A 27,369-nucleotide genomic window follows, 5' to 3' on the forward strand; every position below is an offset into this window, starting at 1 on the left:
AATTCTAGCAAGAGCAATTAGGCAAGAAAATAAAATAAAAGGCATCCAAATCAGAAAAGAAATATCTGTCTGCACATAACAAGAGCTTATGTTTGGAAAACCCTAAAGATTTTACACACACACACACACACACACACACACACACACACACACTCACACACTCACACACACAGGAAAAGGCAAAAAAAAAAAAAAACCTGTTACAGCTAATAAATTCCACAAAGTTGCAGAATACAAAATCAATACATGAATATCAGTTATAGTTGTATAGACTAACAATGAACAATCAAAAAAATTAAGAAAACAATCCAATTTACACTAGCATCAAAAAAATAACAAAACAATGTAGATGAAAAAAATAATAAAACACTTAAGAATAAATTTAACCAAGGAAGTAAAAGTCTTGTACACTAAACCCTACAAAACATTGCTGGAAGAACTATAAAGAAAATATAAATAAATGAAGACATCCAGTGTTCAACGGGCTGGAAGATTTAATGTGTTCAGATGACTACCCAAAGCAATCTAGAGATTCAATGCAATCCCTACCAAAGACCTGGAAATGAGCTAAGACTATTAAACTCTTAGGGAAAATAGGGCACAATCTTCATGACACTGAATTGGGTAGTTACTTATTAGCTCTGACCTCAAAATCCTAGAAAGATCAAATTGGACTGCATCAAAATTTAAAATTTTTGTTCATTAAAGGATGCTATTTATGAAGCGACTAAAAAGACAACTCTCAAAATTGGAGAAAATGCTTTTAAACTTTGTAGCTGAAAAGTACAAAATACTCATACAGCCCATTTCTTCAATACTGCATAAATAGTCAATAGGCACATGAAAAGATACTCAATATTACTAGACAGATCACAGTGAGATCACATCGCTCACACCTGATAGGATGGCAATTCATCAAACAAACAGAAATAACAAGTGTTAGGATGTGGAGAAACTGGCATGCAGATGCACTGCTGTAGAAACATAAAACGCTACAACAGTATGGTTGTTCCTCAAAAAGTTAAAGGTACAATTCCACATAGGCTGCAATTCCTAGGTATATGCCTAGAACTGATATCAGAGGTTCAAACAGCTACTGGCAATACCAATAGTTACAGCACTTATTAGTGACAGTTGGCAGACGGTAGAAACAACCAGTGAAAACAACTCAAAAATATTGTCAAGGGATAAATGAATAGACAAAATATATGGTATACAGAGACAATGGGATATTATTCAAGCTTAAATAGGAAATTCTGGAACATGCTACAACATAAACCTTGAAAATATTATGCTAACAAGCCATCCACAAGACAAATATTGCATAATTCCACCTTTATGAGGTAGCCAAAACAATCAAATTCACAAATACACATGGTAAAATGCAGGTTGCCAGACACTTGGAGGATTGGGAAGAATGAAGAATTACTGCTTAATGGGTATAATTCCTATTTGTGAAGATGAAGAGTTCTGGGAATGCAGTGGTGAAAGATGTGCAACATGGTGTCTGTACTCTCATTTAATTGTACAATTAAAAATGGTTAAAATGGTGCCAGGTGCAGTGGTGCACACCTGTAATCCCAAAGGCTCAGGGGGCTGAAGCAGGAGGATCACGAGTTCAAAACCAGCCTCAGAAAAAGGGAAGTGCTAAGCAACTCAGTGAGACCCTGTTTCAAAATGCAGAAAAGAGTTGGGGATGTGGCTCAGTGGTAAAACACCCCTGGGTCAATCCTTGGTACAAAAAAAGGAAAAAAAAATTGTTAAAATTGCAATTATGTTGGCGTAATTAAGAAAAAAAATCCTTCAATAATGCTAGCTAGGGCTAAAAACTTGGGCACTGAAGTTAATTTAGTACCCAGTTTCCCAGTTGAGTGACTTTGGAAAAATGAGTACTTCTGAAGAGCCATAGATTATTCTTTTGTAAAATGAGGATATCACTTCCTCAGAGATATTGCTGTTGAGATTACCATCCAAAGAAGTCCAATGCCAAGTACGGCCACTCATATAAGTAACTCAAAAATAATGGGTTACTTCAGCAGCTCTGGAAACACTCCCCCACAGGGCAGGGGTGGGGTGAGGGACAGTATATGAACAAGAGGTGGAAAAACCTTAAAATGTTAACAGGACGGTAACAAAGGAACCTGAAAAAGGCATGGGGGATGGGCAGTCTTGGCTTTTCACCAGTCCATAAAGAACTCTTGGAGACACTGGACTTCATTTACTACAAGTTCAATGTGAAATATGACAAAAAGAGAATGTCATCTTGGGTCCTGATGGAGAGTCTAGTTCTCGTGTTGCTGTGTTTATTCTGAGAACATTCTTGGAGATCTGAATAAACAGGAGGGCTTTCAGAACAGGGCTCCCAAGAATGAGGTGAACACCCTACAATATGAAGGTCAGTCGAGAACACAGGGTGCTCCGAGAAAATGAAGGATGAACTACAAAATGGCAACATAAGTAAAAAATCCAAGTTATTAAAAAGTGAAAAGGGCAGGTTGAACAGATTTTATAGAACAATCACTACACTGTTAGGAGGAGGAGGAGTACAAGTGATGACCTATAAGGTATTTATTGTCTAAGAAATACGATTCTAAATATAAAAATTTAAATTTGGGATTTTTCAAAAGACACTCCAAAACAAATGCAAGGATTATAGTTTCAATCTGGAGTGTCCCCCGAAAGTCCAAGTGTTGAAGGCACGGTCACCAGCCTGTGCGGCTACTGGGAAGTGGTGAATTTAAGGAGGTGGAGGCTGGTGGGAGGGAGGAAGCTGTGTTGTTGGGGGCATGCTGGTGACGGAGATATTGGAACTGGCCCCTTACCCTCCATTTTTTTGCTTCCTGGCTGCCACCAGGTAAGCAGCTCTTCTAGCACATATTGTGCCATCATGGTCTGGTATTTTGTCATACAACAGAAAGACAACCAGCTTAATTAAACACAGGCACATACAGAACATTGTTTTACATACACACGATGCTGTTCCTAGGGAAAATCTCTTTGGATAACAAAAAAGTAATAATTTTTGTAAAAGGAGTATCACAACTTCCAAAGTATGTATTTCTAATTCGCAAAAATATATTTCAGGCAAAAAGGAAAAAACACACTTAAAAACCCACAAGCACAAATAAACCAACTTTAATAGATATTATTTTGTATTTATATAGCGCCTTCTTCAAGAACCTTAAATGCTTTACAGACATTATCTCTAATTAATCCCCACAACAACCCTGTGAGGTAGGTATTACTCCCATTTTACAAGACAGGGAGACTGAAGCACAAAGAGGTTAAGTGACTTGCCCAAGGTCACACTGTTATGTTCACTGAAGAGCCAGGATCCAAGCGCCTTAGCCTCCCAGCTCCTAGCCAAACACCTCATGAGACAATCTTTAATGAAAGTCATCTTTAAAGAAAGTATCAAGGGTAGTATGTTATGAAAATGAGGTCTTTCTACTGCCATCAAGGAAAGAAAAAAACCCTACACTGATGGTTAGAGGCCACAAGACCCATATATAGTACATTTCCTTCCCTTTTCCTAAAGCCTTCTGGTTCCTGTCTTAAAAGTACTTCTAAAAGTAAAATTTCTAAGACATAAACCATGTGACTTGGAAGTGGGACTTAATTTAGAATATTTACTTTTAGTTATAATTTATAGAAATTTTTATTCCAATATACAAAATATGGGACAGCTATCCCAACAAACATGTACATAGTTATATAGCAATTAGCCCCATTTACAGCTTGAACCTGCCCCTCATTTTAATCACAGCCAACCAACAAACTCAAATTGCTTTCTAGGTGGGTCACTTCTTACTTACTATATATATCTTTATTCCTTCTCCCCCCAATCTTAACCCTAAATGTTTTTTGATGTATACTGAGTTTCTGATAAGCTTCAAAACATTTTACTTAGATCCAGCTGCACCGAGAATAAAAAGTAAATTTAGAACCATCACCCCACACTCCCTCCCCTGACAAATCATACTATGAAAAACGGTGTAAATGTGAAAAAAGTATGTGACTACCATGGAACCCAACACAAATGTTAGACTTTGCTACTATAAAATTTAGCTTGGTTTTTCCTGCTTTTTTTTTTTTTTTAAATAATCCAAAGACACAAAAGCAAACACAACACAATATTTCGATGCTGTACCTTTATGCAAATGACTTCATCTATCTTTCTCACACATGTTGTGTCCTAGCTGGTGGTAAAACTAACTCTGCTTCACTTTACCCTTTTTCTCTGTACAGAAAAACTGCAAAAGTACAGTTTTAAGTCCCAAGAGAATTTGGTTTAAGCCCTCAAAATATAAGCACTTCCACTGCTCAGACTTTCCTCACATTCTTGGTTGGGATTCTCTGTGCAGTGTCAGTAGACCAGGCAGGCTATATATATAATTTGTATAAAACTACTCCAGCCAGGGTAAGGCATTAGAAACTGCATCTTAAAAATGAATTTGTCAAAATATTGATATTTAGTATGAATACTGCATATTAAATATCATAGTTTCCTTCCAGCATATCTGTCTAAGCAACCCAATTAGCTAAGTGACCCTGTTAAAGATCTGTTTATGGGATGAATAGGTGAAGTCATTTCCTGAGCTAAAAGATACAGATAATAACTGTTAAAATAGCAGCACAAAAACCACTCTCTCTTTTGTTGTTTGTTTTTCCATAGTCAACAATTTTAGTAAAATAACTTTAAAAAATTTAGAGAATTTTTAAAAAATTTATGGCTGAAAAGAATTAAATTTAAAAAATCAAATGCCTGATTACTATTATTTTGAATATAATTTTCAATTGTTTCCTGCAGTTACATTTAGCCACTGTAAGACAACTTACCGATGCATGGAAAAATGCCAACTGCAATGGTTTACATACATTTTACATTACATTTATTACTTCTTAAAATCCTCAATAGAATGATCGTAAACAAATTTTCATTTCTGAAGACTCAGATTTGTAAGGTTGTGGGGAGGGGACTTGTTTTTTGGATTACGGGTCTATTTCTTCAAAATGTAATCTTGAAAAGGATTTTAGCTACTATCCAGGCTTCTAGGGTTACAATGAATATATCACTTCTTTCCAAGTTAAAAGATAAGACATTTGAAAATAATGTAACTGCAATGACATGAATTTTTCCCAAGTGTGGCTCAACTTGGAACATTAAAATATTCAAGAACTCTAAAGACTGGTATATCACCACTGCACCAGAATTGCTTTTATCATTCCAAGAACTACAGGGAATTTTTAAGTTGTTGTTGATTTTTTTTTTGTTTAATTTTGTTTTGTTTTTTAGTGAAATTAAAGCAGAATAAAATAACTGACTTATAAACTATGACCAAAGAATAAATATTTAGCCAGAGATATCAGTTCCTCCTGAAAAAGAATATTTACCTTTTCTAACTGCAATTTTTCCAAGATATCTTAGTGATTTCAGATAAAATTTTAAATTCACTTTAAAAATAGAAACAAACTAAAGGGCTACTTAAGCTGACACAACTAATAAAAATATGCTAAAATTTACTGACAGAATCATGGGCACTTCATACGATACTTAAAGACTCTACCAGTTTTAAGTAAAATAAATAAGGAAAAAATTATAATTACAAAGCCAGTCTTTCCCCTTGGGGAAACAAAAAGCCACTTTTGACCAATTGTTCCCTACATATACATATACTGTATATTATTATAAGCTTCTTCAGAGAAGCAAAACATATTTGTCTTCCTGACACTGGATTCTAGTATCTGTTAGTTTTTTTTTTTTTTTATATCAGGAAGGCAACTGCAAGTGTTGGGCCCAAAAGTACTTCTGGTTTATGCTTGAAAAGACCATGGAATATGCTTCTAAACATACCAAACACAGGCATGTGTGCAGTGTGTTCAGTATCCTCTCCTTAAGTCATCAGTACAATCTAGCACAGATTCCAATTCTTTCTACCGCACCCCCAAGGAATTCAAATCATTATTGGTGCATTAATAAAGAGAAAATGCATATCAACAACTGGAAGGCTGTTTTACAAGAGGAGCTGGTATCTCTGATTTCGTTTCCTTGTTGTATGGAACTGCACAGACAGCATGATACCTGAGCAAATAAATCAACTACCATGATAGGAAGGGCTTGTTAATCCAGAGTCTTTGCTTTATTGTGTGCAAAGTGTGCTACTGCCCCCTGAGCTTCCTGCATTTCTCTTTTCTTGAAAAATCAGTGCTTGATCCTTTCCAAAATAACCAGAGAAGAAATGAGGCAGAAAGTTATCTCTTCATCACGGTTCCCCCTCAGTCCCGAGACTGATAGAAAAGGATGTAACCAGACTCAGAGTTCTTTGAGATATCTGATGTCAACCCGTAGAATTCTTCAATAGCTTGTGCATCTATTTTCTGTAAGGTAAAAATGAAAACATCAGGACATAAAAAAGCTCTGGACAACCAGAATGGCTCAAATTAACAAGACTAATAATATCAAGTATTGGTGAAAATGGAGGCAAATGGAATTCTCTCACATGGCTAGTGGGAAAGTAAAATTAGTACAGCCACTTTGGAAAAATGTTTAGCAACATTTATGAAGCTGAACATGCAACTACCCTTTTATTCTGCAATTATACCTCTAGGTTTAGGTTGAATCATATAAAACACACTATTGTCAATCATTTTGGACTTAAAAAATGGTATTTTCCAATGATCTGACCAAATATAAATCCAAGAAAAGTTGAGTATATATTGTCCAAAAAAGGATTTGTGCAAGAATGATTAAAGCACTTTTGCTCAATAATAGTTAATAATGACAAAAGGCCAAATTTCTCACTTGGTGTATTCATATAATAGAAAAGATCAAAGCAATGGAAAAGAACTACTACTACCACTATAGGCAACAATGGAACTGAATTGCACAATATATTAATATTATATTAATAAGTGAAAAGGGTCAATTACAAAAGTCAGACTGTATAAATACATTTATACTCAAATAGTCAAAATTAACTTTTTTGGCCACGTAAGCTCCAGGCTTGAACATTATGAATTTAAAAAGTAGGAATCAGCTTACAATCTAAAGACCTGGACATTTAGTCTAATATTCATCATCAGCCATATGTGATTGAGAAACTATGAGAAAAAAATGTGAAGAGTAAAATATACACATAACTTTTTAAAAAATTATAAAAATAAGAAACTACTTACTTCTACAATGTCGTCATCAAACAACAACCAAAAATCATGACTCTTAACTATTGCAATATAATGGCCTCGATTGGGACCACTAAAACAAATGGAAAAAGAAAGAAAAGTTAATTTGGTATGAATTAACTTCACTGATATTACTTTCATAACCTAAATTTCAGGTTCTATAGAGAAACTAGAAAAGATATCTATTATCTGTTCTTTCTAAAACAAACCTACACTGGTTTTAAATGCCATCCAATTTTAAAATCAAACCATCAGTATAAGTTTTCCAAAACCAAGGGGAAAAATGATGAGTATCCTATTTTTAAAAATTATTAAAGGGAATTGTGGGCAGTCATTGAAAACTGTGTGTTCCAAATCCAAGTTTTCATTACATGATCCTCTTTAGTCTAGAATTTTTGAGTTATAAATTAAAAAAAACAAAAAAACGAAAACAACCCAAAACTTCTCTCCTCCTACTTCATGCAGAGAATACATGTATACCATGTTGTGTTGGAAAGGTGCATGAGTAAAAAGACTGTACACTAAATTAGCCAGTGATAAATACTCACACTGGTAAATCAGAAAAGTGAACAAGATTATTTCCAAAGTTATTTTAAATGTTTTTCATAACCATTAACAAAATGAACACCATATCAATTCACCTGAGAAATTATTTATTTTGTAAAATCTATTTAGGCAGCATCATTTTACCAAGAACCACTACTACACACATGCACACCTGCGCACACACACCCCCCACACACGCACGCTCACACACACACACACACAACCCCAAAACTGACAGACTTTAAAGTTAAGACATAGTGCCCTTAAAGTAATAATATAAAGGCAATAGTTTAATATAACAAAGTTTTAAGGAAAAATGTAAAACTCCATTTTAAAGTAAGTAAACTTGTCTTATAAAGAATAAAGAACGTCTAAAAGCTCTCCATTAGAATCATCCACGAACATCCTGAACGTGTCTGCTCTATTCACTATATGGCTTCAGAACTGCAATTACCTTCCACAGTGAACCACAACAGCAACAAGGTCGTACATTCTGTCAGGATTGGTTGCATCACCCGAAGTGTTAAACAGACGGAGTTCTAAAGGAAAAACTACTCGGTAAGAAAGTTTTGTGTATCGATGAAGTTGATCCATATATTTAAATCTCTTCAGGTGTAGAGCTAGAATCATAGGCAGTTTTTTAACTTTCATCCTATTTTTAAAATAAAGATGAAAAATACAGTTTCACAAGAGACATCCACCATGTTCATATCAAACTTTATGATTTCGACTTTACAGATAATAGTCCAGCACTGCACAGTTTTACATATTTCTACCAATTATTTTTATATTGGAAAAATGCATTGTCACCATCACCAATTCATGTAACAATTTGGTACAACATTCAATATGGCTCGGAGGAAACAGGGAATGACACCAGTCCTTCATTGAGAAATCTGTTTTTCAAACACAGACCCCATATAAAAAGACTAAATAAATGAAAATAATGCCTAGGAGCAGTGGTGGAAAAACATGTTCCTTGAAGCTGCCAATTACAATGGACTGAGTGTAGATTGAAACCCATTTGTTCTATCAATCTAGTTAAAGCAAGAACAGACTGACAATAGGAGACTGAAACAAGAGAAGTATTAAATTAAAGATCACTGAACTAGGGGTATATGCCAGAGTTAAGAAATAGCTCCATATCAAGAATGACAATGACATATATCCTAGAAAGGGAATAAAATAACCTGAAAATTTAGGACTTTAGTTTTTTAAGTGTAAAACCAGGCTTACCTTTACATTTTAATGATCTTTGCTATGAGCACTAATGCTATTTCTCCCCTGAGACTATCTTGGCATGTCATCTACAACAGTCTATTCTAGATTCTAAGGCCAGCTCTAGAGTTAAGCTCTCTAGCACAAATGACTGTACTCCTCACTACTCTATCAACTCTTTATAAATGTCAAGATTACATGGTAAAAAAAAAACTTATGGTTCATTCTCTTTTTCTAAGATCTGAACTCCTGGCATACAGAAACCTTTTCTTTCATTTTTATTTCCCTATGACCTAACAACATGTCTAGCACATGATAGATACTTGCCTATTTTTTTTTCATTTTTTAATTTTAGTTGTAGATAGACACAATACTTTTATTTTATTTATTTATTTTTATGTGGTGCTGCGGATCAAACCCAGCTACAACCCCAGCCCCTATACTTGCCTAATGTTGCAGAACTCAATTTGATATGGGTTCAGTGGAGCAAACTTTTAAATTTCATAATTTAAAATGAAATTATGTCATTGCCTCTAATGAAGGGGAAAATAATTTCATAAAAATACATTAAATCTGCATTCTACAAATCTTAAATATGGTAGGCAACTTATTATTCCAAAAATATTTACTGTTTAATCTTGCCTGTTTTTAAAAAAAGGACAAAAATCATACCTAGGCATTCCTTGAAAACAATCTAGTAATGTGAATAAATAGCCTTTATGAACTGTCTCAGAAATCTCATTTCTTTAATATAAACTGAATGTCATCTCAAATATAGCACTTATGAGAAAGTCTATTTCTAGAATAATATGAAAAATTCTCACTTACAAAAAATCAGTGTACACAGGGAAGACATTAACTCCTAATTAGGATTTAACTGACATTTATGGAACACTATCCCAAATGGCAAAACACATATTCTTCTCAAATACAATTAGGACATTCACCAAGCTAATGGACAATAAAAGCCATCTCAATAAATGTCAGAAGATTGACATCACAGAGTATGTCCTGATAAAAACAAACAAAAATTTAGAAAATACTCCAAATATGCAAACAAAGCAATACACATCTAAATAAACCATGGGACAAACAGAAAATCACAAGGGAAATTGGAGTATTTTGAAATGGACAACAATAAAAATACAATTTCCTCTCTATTTTAGGTCATATTCCCCCCAAAGCAGATCCAGAAACAAAGGAACATGCCTGTGACTTACTAATTATACTAGTGCTCCCTGGGGAGGGAAGGAAGGTGAGGAAGAATTCAGTCCCAGGCAAAATCCCAGAGAGGGCAGCTTCCACTCAGTTCTACAGGGAACTACTATGAATTTCACCTCAGATTTCTCCCAAGCACAGCAAGGCAGCTAGGCTTTCACACCCTCTCAGCACCTTTCAGTCACCCATCAAGGACTCTGAATGCTGAAAAGAAATTACCAGAATTCCCCCAAATTCCCTTCTCCATCAGCCCCAGGGGTGTGAGGCAGTATATTGTGCGGTTCTGATCTTCAAAGAGGAAGGATTAGATAAGGAAGCACTCCAAAGCACTGGGAGACCAAATAAGGGGAACTCCTTAAGAAAGGAGCCTATTTGCAAATACATTCTGGAAAAGGCTACCTTATAAAACCTAAATTTCTTTTATTCTATAAGTCTCCTCAGGAGTCTACAATATAAAAGCCAATTTTATTCTATAACAAATTCATTTCATCAGTAATATCTATTTTGTGGTGTTCTAACATTTCCAGAATCCATTTTTCAGTGTTCTCAGGTTGAACCTTTTTGAGTGACACAGTACTCAGAGTGCATACTTTTATTGTGGTAAAAAAAGTAACATAAGGTGTATCATCGTAACTATTTAAGTGTACAGTAAGTACCACAGTACTAACTATATGAACATTAGTGGCACAACATATTTCTAGGACTTTTTTATTTTCAAACACTAAACAACTATTCACTTTCCTCCTCCCTAGGCCCTGGCAACCACGACTCTATTTTCTAAGACTTTGACTACTTTTGATACCATATAAGGGAAAATACAGTACTTGTAGTTTTGTGACTGGCTTGTTTCACTTAGCATGTCTTCAGGGTTCATCCATGCTATGGCATATAACACAAGATTTCTTGTTTTTATAAGGTTGAATATTGTCTGCTATATGTATATACCACATTTTCTTTATCCATTCATCTGGGGAGGGACCCTTGGGTTCCTTTCTCCTTTTGGTTATTATGACTAAATGGTACAATGAACATGGGTGTGCAAATATCATTTAAGAGCCTGTTTTCAATTCTTTTAAAACATTAATGATATATTTAAATTGTTCAGGAATCTATTTTCCATAGCAGCTGTAAAATTTTGCATTCCTACCAACAGTGCACATGAGTTTCAACTTCTCCACATCATCACCAAAACTTTCTTTTCTTTTTTTTTTTTTTTTAATGGTGGCCATCCTCACAGGTGTGAGGCAGTATATTGTGTTTCTGATCTGCATTTTCCTGATGTCTGATGACGTTGATCATCTTTTCATATCCTTGCTGTTCATTTGTGTATCTTCTTTGAAGAAATACCTATTTGAGTCCTGCATCAATTTTTGAACTGAATTGTGATTTTGATTAATATCCGGAATATATTAATATATATTAATATTCTGGATATTAAAAACTTTTCAAATATATAGTTTGCAAATATTTTCTCCCATTCTGTAGGTTCTTTCCACTCTACAAACAATATGGTTTACATTGGACAATTTTATTTCTGGGAGTCTGGAATTTGGTGTGTGCCAGGCAGAGAGTACTCACGGTACTGGCTCCCAATATATCTCTTAGGCAATGAGTCTGTGACTAGATTCCCATGATGTCGCTATGCTAGAGGATAAGTGTTTGTATGACTCCCCTGAGACAATGACTCATGGAGGCTTGCCTGACTTTCCTGTTCGCTGACATGTGTATCCTTTCCCAGTGATAAAACTTGGCTGTGAGCATGATTATTTACTGAGAACTGTAAGTCCTTCTAGGAAACCACCAAACATAGGGATGCTCCAAAACATGGCACACATCAAAATTGTATGCTGCTTAGCAGGATATAATGAGAAGAGTAGAGCCTCACTTCCGTTTCTTATGATTGTAAGGTGAATCTAATCATGCAATGATAACATTGGAGCTATTCTATAAAATAATGAACCTATGGGTCTCAAGAGAGTTACGATCATTAAAGTCAAGAAAAGACTAAAACACTTTACCAAATTTACTACAGAGACATGAAAACTTAAAAGTAATTTGTGATTCTGGAATAGATCTTGCTTTTATAAGAAATTAATGAACTAGGTTATGATACTAGAATCAGACCTGAAAAACAGTCTATTACTTTCCTGATTTGAATGAACATGTAGAAAAACTTCTTGGTTGGTTGGAAAAACCTACTAAAGTATCCAGGGTCATGAACCACAATATCAGTAACATAGTTTTAAATGGTGTATTTAGGCTGAGGGGGGGGGGGGAAGCATTCCTAGTATTATTCATACAGCTTTTCTCTAAGTTTGAGAATGCTCCAAAATAAAAAGCAAAGTAACAATGATAGTGATGGTTACATTCCTTGACACCAAAGGAATGTGATACACTAGAAGAACATACAATATCCTACCGCAGAATAGCAGAAACTTGGATGGAGTGCAAGACACACTTTCTCCAGAGGGAGACAAAAGTCTACAAATAATCAAAAAAGTTTCAAGCATTTTATGTGTACTAATTTTTGATTTTTCATGCAATCATTAACTATACAAAATCACCTGAGGTTACAGAGTTTATAACCAAAGCAATGACTGGGTAGAATATCATTTATCCAATAATACACAAGGAGCCTTAACTGTTGTGACAACATTAAAAATTTTACTCAATGTAAAATTTCAAAGATCACTTTCATCTAGAAAAGCCCATCTCCAACACCCATGGCCAAAGAATCACTAAAACATCCAAGTCACCAACTTACCGTTTATGTGCTTCCTGCTTGCTGCGACACTCTTCACAGTAATATTTGTATTCACTGCACAGAGTTTCTGTGTTGCTAAAGCCCCTGTATAAAATTCAAAATAAATTTATTTTGTGAATACCAGAAAAATCATAAATTTGTTTAAAAATATTTTAAACAAAAATCAATAAATTTTTCAAAATGAATAATTTTACACATACCTTAAACAATGAGTAATTGATGTGTTTTGTTCCACGTCAACAGAAAGGTCTAAAAAATCTTCATCTTTGCTGCTTATCTGTAAAAATAGGCAATTATGTTTGATTTCTTCAAATATTAGGAAATCTCGGGTTCCCAGTTGACAGAATAAAAGCATCCTATTAATCACATGAAATTATTCTTTTTCTTTAAGTTCAAAAGCAAACTACTTGATTTGGATTATCCAAAAGGACAATGAATATATAACCCTTGTCACCTGTATAGATAAAAACACCAAAGTAAACATGTGACTGATTCTCTTAATACCAAAGGATAATATGCTGGGAAATTTCATTACTTTCCAAAATCCTAGTGTTATTTCAAAGCATGGAACAAATTATACTACATATAATCTTTCTTTAAAAACAGGCTGAGACTGAATCAGAATGCTTGACAAAGGACATGTTAACTGCAGTGTTTTTTTAAGAAAATAAATTTAGTCCAAAAGATCAAATTACAATCTTCATTTATAATCTACCTTTATTTCTGCCAAAACTCTAATACAAGTTTTGTTTTATGAGTGAAGCATCTTATAAAGTTACTCTTACCTATTTGAGTGAAATCAGGAAGAACTTGAGATAAATTTCACTATCTTTTCCCTTAAGTCTAATCCCCAAGTGAGCATATCAGAGACATGCCTGAGACATGAGCCTTAACTGCTGCCTCTCATCCATACTGACTATACATTCAGTTGATTAAAGGTTTTCTTGTTTTAAAAAAGCATCAATGTAGGCTGGGGTTACAGGTCAGTGGTAGAGCGCTTGCCTTGCACATGTGAGGCACTGGGTTAGATCCTCAGCATCACATAAAAATAAACAAGTAAAGATATTGTGTCTATCTTTCAAAAATCTTTTTTTAAAAAAGCATCAATATTACAAGCTCAGTATCATGACGTTGTAATTAGAGGGCTGTACACATGATATAGTTAGACAGCAGTAAACAGGGTACTGTGTATACTGTATTAATATATAGTTTAAGGGAATTTCAAGAGTGGTTTTTATTCTACTTAATTTCTACATTAAGCTAATCTTGAAACCTAAACTCTCACATAAAATACTATTCCACTATACAACACAAAGAGAATAATACTGTAATTGATTTGAATCTCAAAAAGAAAAAAAAAACAGTGAAAAAGAAAGGGGAAGAAAGAATTCAAAAACAGTAAGGGAACATGATATATTTAAGGAAAAATAATTAGCCTAAATTAATAGGAAACTCAAAGGCGACAAGGGATAATACAGCACAGGAGACTAAAGCCAGTTCAGACAGGGATTTATGTCTAGGCTAAAAAGAAATATTAAAAAGCCTGGATTTAAGAAATTTGTTTCTCAGAATGAGGTTCTCAGATATTGCCTCAGGGGTCTGAATTTTAAATGTTTACTTTTAGGATAACATAAAAACTGACAAGTTTTTTTTTTATTTTATTTTTTTTATGTTTTAGGATAACATAAAAACTGACAAACTGCTCTGGATCATCTAGGAATATCTGAGTTCTATGTTTGTGGCTATGATTATGTTGGTTCCAGCTAGTCATCAAACAAGGCAGTATTTCACTTTTACAAGTGGTTGTAGAGAGAAACCTGATAGCTGCTGGGCTAATATAATGTGTCTTAATGTCATATCCAGTTATTAGGAGATACCAGCCCCAAACTCAGGGAAGACACGGTGATCTCCATGATCTCCATCTGAGACTGAGCTTGTGATTTATTAGCACATATGGTAATTAAAAATAAACAGTCCAATGCAGCATTAAAAGCAACCCACAATGAAACCCTCAGCAATACCTAGAGAAAAAATGGAAAAAGAAAAGCCAAGAATTGAATCTGAGAAGGAACCTTCATAGAACAAAGAATACCAGAAGATAGAGTTACAGAAGACAGTCTGCTCCCCACTGAAACATTAACAGCCACATTAGTAAAATACATGTACTAGCTCCTCCAGAAAGCCATCTCTTACCTTCCAAACATTGTCTATTCCCATAGTACATTTGGTCTACCATTTTCTGACTTACAGGGCATCTTGTGCTTACTTTTACCATAACACTGTGCAGGAACTATTTATTATTGGCCGCTCTTCAGTATATTACAAGCCTCTTGATTTCAGAGATTTAATGTCTGAATCATCTTCTTATTCACTACTTATAGTCTACCTGGCATAGTTAGATCTTAAATATTTGTTCAATACTGAACAAAGAAATGATAGTCACTCTTCAGGGGTCCTGGATTCTATCCCTCTATTTTAGTTTGACAGAGACATGGCACTATGATCAATTACTGAATCTGTACAATGATGAATTTTAATTCTGAGGAAATATTCTCAATTGATGCTTAATTCTTGTAAAATGATCTGCAAATATATACTGCAGGCTACAGAAGGACTTAATGAAGAATGGACAAAAAGATCAGTATCTATCCCTTACAAGTCACATTAGTAGTTAAGCTCTTTGAACAAGAAGGGTTGGTATAACTTTCTCCTTCAAAAATGTTGTATCTCTAACCCCTCCCATTCCTACACTACAAAACATATTTTTAAGGGCATTGGCAGTGTCCCAAAGGCATACAGAGGGCCCCAAATATACCTTGCTAGCCTTGTCCATTACTGCATGTCTTAACATGCTAAGCAAATTCAACTATTTTGCTTCTCTGAACAATACTGAATGATACATATTCTGACATCTTCTAACACAAATCAAATTACATTAAAATAAACATCAAGATACTTCCAAATTTCCTGATTACACCTATTATTCCAATAAAATACTATCCTAATGACTGACACTATGCTTCTCAAAGCTTGAAATTCAGTTATAGGAACATTTCTTCTTACAAAACACATCTAAAAACTCCTGCTAAAGTAACTAGAGTCCATGCAGATGAGTATTTAGCCCAATTCCCGACACCGAACACTGTCCAGCTGTCATTACCACAATTAACTGACGCCTGCAGCATGAAAACCAGCTTATACCAGAGATCCTTACTCTAACCCAAAACATCTTCAGAGACTACTATTAATGTATTCAAACACTCAGGCACACCTCCTACACTTGGCTTGAATGAGGTTGACCACTACGACTTTATTTAGGAAATATCCAACAAAAGGGATACTTCCCCTCCTTAAGTGTACAAAATATGCTTCAATTTTTCTTCCAATAATACAGTATACATAATTACAGGAAAAGGAAAAACAACATACAGCCATATGCCACATAACATCTTGATCAACAACTGACTATACACAGAATGGTGGTCCCATCAGATTATAACAGAACTGAAAATTGTCTATTGCCTAATGATGTCATAGCCATCTTACTGTAATACAACACATTATTCATGTATTTGTGATGATGCTATGTTAGGAGCCACAGCAAAAATATTGATATAGGCACCTTTGGATTTTATGACTGCCAGCCAGCAATTCACATTCATATGGTAATTGGACTCATGCTGTTTAGCTGGGCCCATTTCAGGACTCAGGTTACTCATGTCACTCTTGTAATGGGAGAGTTCCCATTGGCTGGAATAGGATGGTAGGAGGGTGTTCAGGGGGAAGTGGAAGCCCCCCCCTCCTCAGGTAGAACACACACGTGGTGGACCCACCTGTTAGGGGACGCACACGGCCTCTCTCTAAATAAAACTTTGTCTCAGTTTGACTGGCTTGTGTTTTTGTGCCCAACCGGGTTGCAAGATTGCAAGCCCGCGTGCACTGACAGCTCAGCAGGGAATCGCTCAGCAGGGGTGCCGCAGGCAGTGCTCGGCAGCAGGAGCGGGACTCAGCCGGCCCCGGGCCGGGCAGTTTGCGGCAATGCTAGTTGTCAACAAACCTACTGTGATGTCAGCTGTTTTAGAAACAGTACAGAACACTTAATGGTAGTTTTGTTACTACTTTATGTATTTACTATAGTTGTCATCACTATGCAGAGTATTTTCTTTCCACAGGAAAAGGTTATTGTAAAAAGTATGCTTTGTGGGCTGGGGTTGTGGCTCAGTGGTAGAGCGCTCGCCTAGCATGTGTGAGGCCCTGGGTTCGATCCTCAGCACCACATAAAAATAAGTAAATAAAGGTATTGTGTCCAACTACAACTAAAAAATAACATTTTTTAAAAAAAAGTATGCTTTATTACACTGGCAGCAGCCTCATACACCATGTGTTTACCATATCTCTTGAGGTCATGTCAAATAATTGACTGATGGTATCTAGTTTGTGTAAGTACCCTCTAGGATGTTCTACAATGGCAAAGTCACCTAATGCCACTATTATGATTTGGATATGAGGTGTCTCCCAATAAGCTCATGTGATAGACAATGTAGGAATGCTCAGACATGAAACGATTAGATTATGAGTGGTAACCTAATCACTAGAGATGCTTACTCTACTACTATTAATGTATTCAAATACTGAGGCACACCTACCCATTTGATAGGTAATAATTTGAATGGATTACTGGGTGGTAACTGTACGCAGGTGGGACATGGCAGATGCTTACTCTAACCCAAAACATCTTCACAGACTACTATTAATGCATTCAAATACTGAGGCACACCTACCCATTTGATGGGTAATAATTTGAATGAATTACTGGGTGGTAACTGTACGCAGGTGGGACATGGCTGGAAGAAGTAGGTTACTGGGGACATGTTCTTACAGATCATATTTTGTCTCCTCCCTCTCTTTCTCTCTTTCTCTGTGTTTTTTTAGCTGTCATGAGCTGAGTTCCTTTCCTTTTACACCCTTCTACCATGATGTTCTGTCTCACCTCAGACCTAGAGCAATGGAGTTGGCCAATCATGGACTGAACCTCTGAAATCATGGACCCAAAATAAAATTTCTACTCCTCCAAGTTTTCTTGTCAAGCATGTTGGTCATAGTAACGCAAAGCTGATTAACACAGTGCTTTTCTCAGAATGTATATCATTAGGTTTCCAATGGCTTTCAAATTAAGACAATTTCCACAACATGGTTCTTCTGACCTCCTTAACTGAAACAAAATCAAACACTTCAGACTGCAAGTATTCTCCTATCATCTCAGGTATTCACTGTTAATAAGCAGCATTACATAAAAGCAGATTCCTGTACAATTAAAAGTACATCTTTAACATTACATTATACCTAAGAATTTTAGCTTTTAAGTTTATCTTCTATACTCTCATCCTCAAAGAACTTTTAACATAAAGAATTAAACTTTTTTCCATACAAAATTTAATGATATACTTACAGTTTCACAAGTAAGACATCTGGTTTCATTAGTTAATGTTCCCTGAAAAATCTCATGTACCCACGTTGGGTCTGGTGTGCTGTTATTATTTTCACTATCAATATTACCATTAGGTAAACGACCATTTTGTTTTTCCTGCTTTCTCTCTTCTTGTAAAATATCAGCAATTGTATTTAGTAGATAATTTAAGAATTCATGGGCATCTTGCTGCATGTAGTTGTCAAAAAGCTCTAAAAATATAAATGGAATTAGAGAATTATTTCAGAATTAATACCTTCATAACAAATTTTAAAACAGTAATTTTTATCAGAACTAAAAGGACAAATGTGTAATATTATCTGTAATGTACAAGAAAACAAAACTTTTGCATCTAAAAATTATGACTGGATTAGAGGAAAATAAAGATGAAAATCGTTTTTTAAAAAATACTGATCCATGAGAAAAGGAAAAAACCTATTCTCACACATTTGCACAGTAGATAATGGAAAGATAAGAATCAATTATTCTATAAGGTAAGCTTTAAAGTAGAAGCTAGACAACCATTTGCCAAGAATAAGCCAACTGCTTAAGAGCCACAGTTTATTAAATGTAAATTTACTGAAGCCAGCATGGTAGTGCATGCCTGAAATCCCAGCAACTCAGAAGGTTGAAGCAGGAGATAACAAGTTAGAGGCCAGCCTCAGTAAGTTAGCAAGGCCCTCAGCAACCAAGACTCTGACTCAAAATTAAAACACAAAAATAAAAAGGATTGGGGATATAGCTTAATGGTAAAGTGCCCATGAGTTCTATCTCCAGTAAAAAATAATTGATTAATTAATTCATTATTTGATTACTGGGTCATATATCCAGAGTTTGATTTAGTAGGTGAGGGGTGAAGCCCAGAACTTGGGAGCTTTTGAAAGCTCCTCTGGGTAACAATGCTATGAAGTCAGGTTTTGATATCATATTAGGAATTATCTATTTAAACTAGATCATCTCTAGAGTGTCCTCCAACTGTGAGATTTTATAATTTCATGAATGTTCCCTGTACTTATAAAAATGAGGACATAAAATGGAAACACTGACAGTGCTAATATCAAGCACTGGGCTTTGACATGATACAACCCTATCATAGAACTCTGTAAGAACTTCAGAGGCAGTATCTCGTTTGATCCTCTTAACAACAATATGATATTGTTAGCAACCTTATTTTTCAGTTAGAAATTGAGATCATAAAGAGTAAAGTTACACTACCAGGAAAGGCAGAGCACAAGATTCATACCAGGCAGCCTGACTCCACCAGGCAACATATGTGTACTAATGCACAGTGTGAACCTAACTTAACTAAACAAGAACACCTATGCATTATTAAATGAATTGCATTGAAACAAAATTACCTATTTAGGAAATTTTTAGATCTTCAATGAAGGATTAAAATTATACTGTTTAAATGAATGCACATATAATTTAGAAGAAAAATTAGGACTAAAAGTTCCAGAAGGACTAAAATTGTACTGTTTAAATGAATGCACATATAATTTAGAAGAAAAATTAGGGAAAGTCAAAGCAAAGAGAAATAAAAATTACATTTTAAAAGAGCTACAGATATGACTGCACAAAATTAAGTTCTATGCATTAGAAATCATTTTAGAAATTAAAAAAAATGAAACCTGAAAATCTTCCATAATGCAATAGAAAACAATTTCTCATACCAAAGAAAACTAAAAAGGACTTAAAATCAATGATTTGTACAAGATCAAAAGGTCAGGAAACATGAGAAAATGTTCAACCTTTGCCTATCCTGCCTGTAAAATAAGAATATCATCTTCCTTTGCAAAATTACCGTATAAATGAGAACAAGTAAAAAGTTATTGATTAGAGAGGTATATTTAAAATAAGTAAATAATAATTTTAATCTTGATATCAAAAAGACCTTTAAAAATACCAATTTAAGGTGCAGATGCTAGGGCAACACTATTTGGAGTGGTACTGTAGTTCTTGCAGTTCTATCTCTACATATATCTACATCGTAGGTAATTTACTGAACCTCCCTAAGCCACAGTTTCTCATCCAAAAACTGGGGCTAATAATAGTACCTACTTCACGCGGCTGTTATGACGATTAAAAGTGCTTAGAACACAACAGTATTCAAAGGTCATGAGCAATTGCTATTATTATTGCTGATGATACTGAACAGATCTAAAACACAGAAAGACCAGCTACATAAAAATTAAGTGCTTCTGCATGGCAAAGACAACATAAATGAAGACAAGCGAAAACTAGGAAAAAGATAGGCAATTCAGAATAGAAATACAAATGCCCAAATAATATATGACAAGTAGTTGAGAGATAAAAATTAAAACAAATCATTTTCCCCATCACTTTGACAAAATAAAAAGCAACTTACTAAAATGACTTACTGTTCAAAGCTGGCTTGAATGAGGAGAAATGAGCATTCTCACCCACTACTACTGGGACTGTCACTTAGTATAGCATATTTTAAAGGGCAGTTTTAATTAATGCTTTTTAACAGAATGCAACCTAGTTCTCCTAAATAGTAGTGCCAAGTAAATATCTGTGCATGTACCAACATATCTTAAATGTTAACAACAGAATAGTTTTAATTATGGTATAATTTGGTTAGGAAATACTGAGAAATGGTTAAAAAGAAAGTAGTTCCATAGCTGGGCACAGTAACACAAGCCTACAATCCTAGCAATTCAGAAGGCTGAGCAGAAGATTGCCAAAATCAAGACCAACCCCAGCACCTTAGCAAGACCCTATCTCAAAAAATAAGAAGTGATGCAGCTCAGTGGGAAAGTGCCCCTGAATTCAATCTTCAGTAACAAAAAGAGGGAGAAAGGGAGGGGAAGGGAGGGAGGGAGGGAGAGAGAGAGAAGGAAGGATGGGTGGGTGGGTAGGTTGGTTGGTTCATTCTATATGAATTAATATGGCAAAATTTCTAAGATATTAAGTAAAACAAAGATGCTGAAAATGTGTAAGAGACCTCCCCATTTATGCAAAATAACCAACCAAAAGACTTCACAAAATTTAACTATCACTATTTGGAGACAACATATATATATTCACACACATTTTTTAAAGTGCATTAAAAAAGGGTTGTTAAGATCAAATTTTCTTTTTTCTTTTCCTTTTTTTTTAGGGGGCGGGGCTTCTTCCCACATGATAGGCAAGCACTCTTCCACTGAGCTACAACCCCAGACCAGGACCAAGTTATTTCTAAGGAAGAGGAAACTTAGGAGTTGGGAGAGAGGGGTAGAGCATCCACAGGAACTTCTATTTTGCTGTACAGAGATTTTACTAAAAGAATGTATGCATCTATTATTTGCATATGCACCAATAAACAAGGGCTTTTTGTACAAAATGTCCACTTTCCTGCTCAACATCACTGCATGTTGCACATTCTTCATATCCAGTTACTTCCTAAGCTCTCTCAATTTTTAAAAATCATTCCTACATCTGTCTAGTCTGCACCATTTCTTTTATGATCTATCTGGTTCAAGTCAGGTCCCCTTATTCAATTTCACTGTGAAAGAATAAAAGTGTGATTCATGGATCCTACCAAAGATTTTTCCCTAACAAACATCTCCTACATTGCATGGTAAAATCCACATAAACTTTTCTTGTTTATTATTTCATTACATTTACATACCCAAAATTCATGCCGCAAATTCTACTCTCAAATCAAACACCCTAACAATATAAATGGGGCCACACTTAATTTCCCTGCTATAAGCTTAGCATTAAGGTTTCCATTAGCCTTAAACAAATTCCCTGTTACCTTTAGCCTATGAATTCAGCCCATGTGGACTTAATATTTATTTGATCTTGAATCTGGTATACTATATGTCCACTGGTTTTTGCCCATGATAGATAGTAAATCCAAAGCTCTGTGCCACCATTCTCCAATCCCAGCTCACAGGAAAAGCCATTGTAGCTACCACTGCCAACACTGTGAGGCAGGTTGTTAGCTCTGTAAACGTTCTTGGTGGTCCATTCTACCTGTTTGAAGCCATCTGTCAGGCTTAGAACCTTCAGATGGTTCCACCATGAAAAGGTCTAGACCAAAGTTCAGAAAATGGAATACAATCAACTTTTTAACCTTGTTTCTCAATGCAATAAGTCTCCCTTCCTGAAAATAATAAATCCTTCAATCCTCAATCTCAATCTCCTATCTACTACTATACTAATTTACTTATTACACCCTATTTTCTTCCTCATCCTTGGGATTTTCTTCATTCTCAACACTTTCTGCTGCTTCTAGGAACCACATTCTAAACAAATTCTCTTGAACCTTTCTAGCTCTCTGCTACCATTTCAAAATTGTTCCACTTCTACCATCGATGAACAGCGTACAAGATCTGGCCATATTGTGACCCCTGATCCTCTTTTCTTTGAGGCCATCTGCCTGCCAACCCACCCACCATCTACTGAGGGCCTAATTTCCAGTAATCCTGATGCCCTAAACTTAAGGCAGCTTCCTTAAGTACACCTTCATCTTTCCGTCATAAAGACCAACATATAACCGTGCTAGAGTTGATAAAGAATTTAAGAAAAGTAAAAATAAACTGAAAGTCATGGAAGAATCCAGAGATAATGAGGGAGGACTAGTAAAAGACTTTATGAAAGCACTCCTGGGGCCCCTAGTTTGAATTGGTGATGATTAATTCACTACATTGGATAATAATATCCTAGCTCAATGTCATAATCTAAAACAGCTTAATTTTTCTGTTAAAAAAATCATTTTAGCATACATGTGTTTTTTTTAAAATAAATGCCTTTTTTGGGGAGAGGGTATAGTAAAAGGTACAGATGTTTCTTGTTCTGGGGTTTTACCCTGGTGTGTGTGTGTGTGGGGGGACGTTTAGGAGCATGTTCCTTTGCTATAGAACAATGACTTCATATCCACAGAAATACCTCAGCTGACTTGAAATCTCTGGAAATGAGATGCAAAGTAAATCAGAAAATTTTCTTTAAACTTCTGTTGAGGTGATTCTAAGTAATTTACAGTCCTTTTATGTAAACATAGTCAATATAACAGAATATTGCAATGCCTGAAAGCAGACATGATAGCTTTACAAGTACTAGGACAATATAAAAATCAAAATATCAATATGATGACTTTGTAACAATCCCTGTCAATGGTATTATGTTTAATTTTTTCTTATGGTTGGCTCTCTACTCTAAAGAGCATAATGGGAAAGATGGATTTTAAAATTGCTTTGGTAAATTAAACCAATTCACTCATTCATTCCCTCATTCAACAAGTATTTAGTAAGCACCTACTATGTGCCAGGAACTGGATTATATGCTGAGAAAACAATGGTGAACAAAAACAAATGGGTTCCTTTCGTCATGGAACTGACAGTCTATTAGGAGAGACAGACAATTTCATTATTAAATAAATGTATAATTATAAACCACTTATAATCCTGATACAGCTCCAACATTAATGCAAAAGAATAAATTAAGTCACTGCCTAAAAATAGATTTTTTTCATAATTCTGAAATAACTATAGCTTCTATTACACAATACTCTATAAATCATAAAAAATTTGGGGGGGTAAAGAACTTATTGAAATACATACAATAAATTATTTACTCAAATCTATTTTATAGGTGTTATTTATAAATGACTAATATTTCCTCATTTGAGGAAGACCAAGACATATGTGTGTGTTTGCATGTGTGATGTAACCCATATGATCTGTACCTCTCCTACAGAGATACAGCTCCGAAACATACATGTGCAGATTCCTTAAGAACTAGAATCATTTTTATCTCATGCACCGGTTATCACCTAGCACTTACAAGAGTACTTGCCAAGTATTAAGATGTGCTTGACAATTTTTGAATGAACAAATGAATGAACAATAGGAGTTGACAGTTAAAGATGATATGAGACAAGCATATTTGACCCAAAACAACAATTTGAACTACATGTATTGCCAAAAATTAGTGTGTAGGGGCACACAGCTATAAATTCCAATTGATATGATTCTGAAGCCCACTTTAAATAATTCTAAATTAAATGTCCAGCTGGCAATCAACTCTAGCTAACACAATTAGATCACCACCTGTATTTTTCTTTCTTCCAAAATAACAGCAGAGCCTATAGAAGTGCTCTAAACAGATGACTTTAATACAGTAGCCTCTGGCTAGACTTCCTGTTTCTGCTATCACACTGCTCATGCCCACCCTTTCCCATCCGGAGGGATCTTCTCCTGATGCAAATCAGGACGTTATCACTCACCTGTTCAGAACTGTTAATGGCTTCCCATGTCTTTCAAAATAAAACCCTAGCTCTAAGTCTCTGCCCTTCTCTCTCATTGCATCTTTATCCTACTCCAGTCACACCACACTAACTGTCAAGCCATCCTTTACTACACTTTCTGTTCTTTCTACAGATAACATTTTTATTTTAGATCTTCAAATGGCTTTTTTCTTACTTCAAATCCCAATGTCACCTATAAGAGGTGACAACTTTCACAACCACCCACTTTTATATAGACCACTCCCTCCTTCTCCACACCCTTTCCCTGCTTTATTTTTCTTTCTAACAATGACACACTATATAACATCACTGTTGATTTCCTCCACACTAGATTGTCAGTTTCCCTGATGGCTTATTTCTATATCAGCAATGCAGAGACAGTGCCTGGCACACAACAGAAAATGGATATGTAATAATTAATCAATCAACTAGTACCATCCCATCATCCAAGATGGTACAGTTGTGAAGCTAGTGTTTCACACAGAATGGAAGAATGCTGTTCAACAGTTTCTTATGCTGCATTAAAACTTTTTAAACAAAATTCATTAATGAATAGAAATTACAATTGTTTCTTTCCAAAGGATATCAAAGGTTTTTTTTTAACACAGTATGGAAGGAAATAATGATTTACGAAAAACTATCCAACAGTCGGCTGGTGTTAAATAATAAAATAGATAACATTTTTACAGATTGAAATATAATATGAAAGGAAAGACACAATGGAGAATATATTAAATCCTCTTTGATTTGTACGCACTTCTCTATACAATTTCAGGGAAAAAGTTCAAAAGCCAAAAAAAATAATATATTTCAAAACATATTTACAAATGCTAGCAATATATAGTAACAAAAATACTTTTCTACTAAATATTATTTCTGAAATTAAGGGAAAAAAACTCATGAGAAGATGGGCTTGGAATAAATTAATATTTATTCTAGAATTAGTTTCACTCAAAAAATTTAAGCAATCTATTGTATTATGTTCATTCTGTCTAAATAAAAAAAAAACACTTTTGGAAAAGAATATTTTGGAAAAAATGTTCCATTATTTATTAGAATAAACTTGAGGAACAAGGAACACTTACATCAGTATTGAGGTTCCTCAAAAGACTAGGAATGGAACTACTATATGCCCAGCTATACTACTCCTCAATATTTATCCTAAAGAGTTAGTCAGCATATTATAGCAATACATGCATCCCCAAGTTTACAGCAGTACAATTCACAATAGCCAGGGTATAGAACCAGCTACGTGCCTGTCAACAGATGAATAAAGAAATGTAGCATGTGTACACAATGAAGTTTTATTCAGCCATAAAGAAGACAAAATAAGTCAGATTCTGAAAGTCGAGGGTTGTATATGTTTTTTCTCATATGTGAAAGCTAGAGGGAGGATAAAGAGAAAAAAGAGGGCAGGGGAAGGAATCTCATGAAAATAGAAGGGAGGATCAGTAGAGTAGAGGAAGGGGACAGGGCAAGAGAGGAGGGAAGGAAAAGGGGAGATCCTGGGGAATAAAACTGGACCAAATTAAGTTTTGTGCATACAAGAATATTCCACAATGAATCTCACTATTATAAGGCACCAATAAAAAATTTAAGAACTAATAAACACTATAAAAAACATTTTGAGGGGCTGAGATTGTGGCTCAGTGGTAGAGTGCTCATCTAGCACATGTGAGGCCTTGGGTTCAATCCTCAGCACCACATAAGAAAAACAAATAAACAAAATAAAGGTATTGTGTCCAACTACTTCTAAAAAATACAAATTAAAAAAAAACATTTTGAAAAGAAAATATAAAATCCTAAGTATATAACTGCATAGAATTCAAAACACAGTAACTTGAGGGGATGAATATAAAGCTCAGTTACAGAATACTTGCCTAGCATTGGCAAGATTCTGGTTTCAATATCCAGCACAGGGCCTGGGGACACACACACATGACACAGTAACTTGAACTCTGTATTTAGCACGAGTAAGTCAAACTTAAAAAAAAGGAGGGAAAAAAAAAACTATACATTTAAAAAGCATATCCAGTAGATTAATAAGTATGGGCTAGAAAAATATTCTATTAAATGAAAAGGAAAATAACATGTATTCTGTTTAAGTTACAAACTTCTGATATTGAACATTTCTAAATTACTAAGAGTCACCAAGAAGAGATGTCAAGTTCAACTTATATGCACAATAATTTTCAGGATAAATTCTTTAAAGGTTCATATCTCATACAAACATAGACAAAAAGACTAGGACTGGAATTGCTCAATCACATTCCAAAAGGTCGCTTTTGGCTTTCTTGAAAACAAGATACTACTATAGATCTGTATGTAATCTAAGAAAGTAAACATATTTTCTCTTCATTACAGAAAAAGATGTGGTTTCGTGAGCAATAATCAATTGTTATATATTTGCACAGGGTGTATGTGTAAATGAACAAATCTTTAATGCATATCAGAATAAAGCCTATATAATAAGCCTATAATAGTCTATAGATAATGTCATATTTCAGGGTCTTGTATTTCATGGCACCAGATATGATTCAGGCTTATCTCAATCCACATGATAATGATCAGTGAAGCTGATTATTTTATGGGCAAGATTACACATCAATGTTTTTAATAATAGATCTTAAACACATCTCATACTTCTGTGGACATTTTTCTAATGATATCAAACAATTCAATCTAATAATATGACTTTATTTTTACATGACTGAAATA

General features: G+C 34.8%; 1 protein-coding gene across 5 annotated transcripts in view; it reads right to left on the reverse strand.

Moving 5' to 3' along the window:
* Nucleotides 1-3,119: 3,119 nt before the first annotated feature.
* Usp12 (ubiquitin specific peptidase 12) overlaps nt 3,120-27,369 on the reverse strand; it is a 97,445-nt gene continuing 73,195 nt past the window's right edge. For 4 of the 5 annotated variants that reach the window (XM_026388371.2, XM_026388370.2, XM_026388373.2 and 1 more), the window contains 6 exons: nt 18,378-18,607; nt 13,129-13,205; nt 12,929-13,012; nt 8,183-8,380; nt 7,177-7,255; nt 3,120-6,378 (listed from right to left, as the gene is read on the reverse strand). In XM_026388371.2, coding sequence (XP_026244156.1) covers nt 6,277-6,378; nt 7,177-7,255; nt 8,183-8,380; nt 12,929-13,012; nt 13,129-13,205; nt 18,378-18,607 — 770 coding nt within the window. In that variant the 3' untranslated portion in view covers nt 3,120-6,276. Of the gene's footprint in view, nt 6,379-7,176; nt 7,256-8,182; nt 8,381-12,928; nt 13,013-13,128; nt 13,206-18,377; nt 18,608-23,663; nt 23,705-27,369 lie in introns of those variants that run through there. The other variant, XM_026388372.2, reaches the window with a different exon arrangement.

The sequence above is a fragment of the Urocitellus parryii genome, chromosome 2 (genome assembly GCF_045843805.1).
Source record: "Urocitellus parryii isolate mUroPar1 chromosome 2, mUroPar1.hap1, whole genome shotgun sequence".
In the NCBI taxonomy this organism is placed as follows: Eukaryota; Metazoa; Chordata; class Mammalia; order Rodentia; family Sciuridae; genus Urocitellus; species Urocitellus parryii.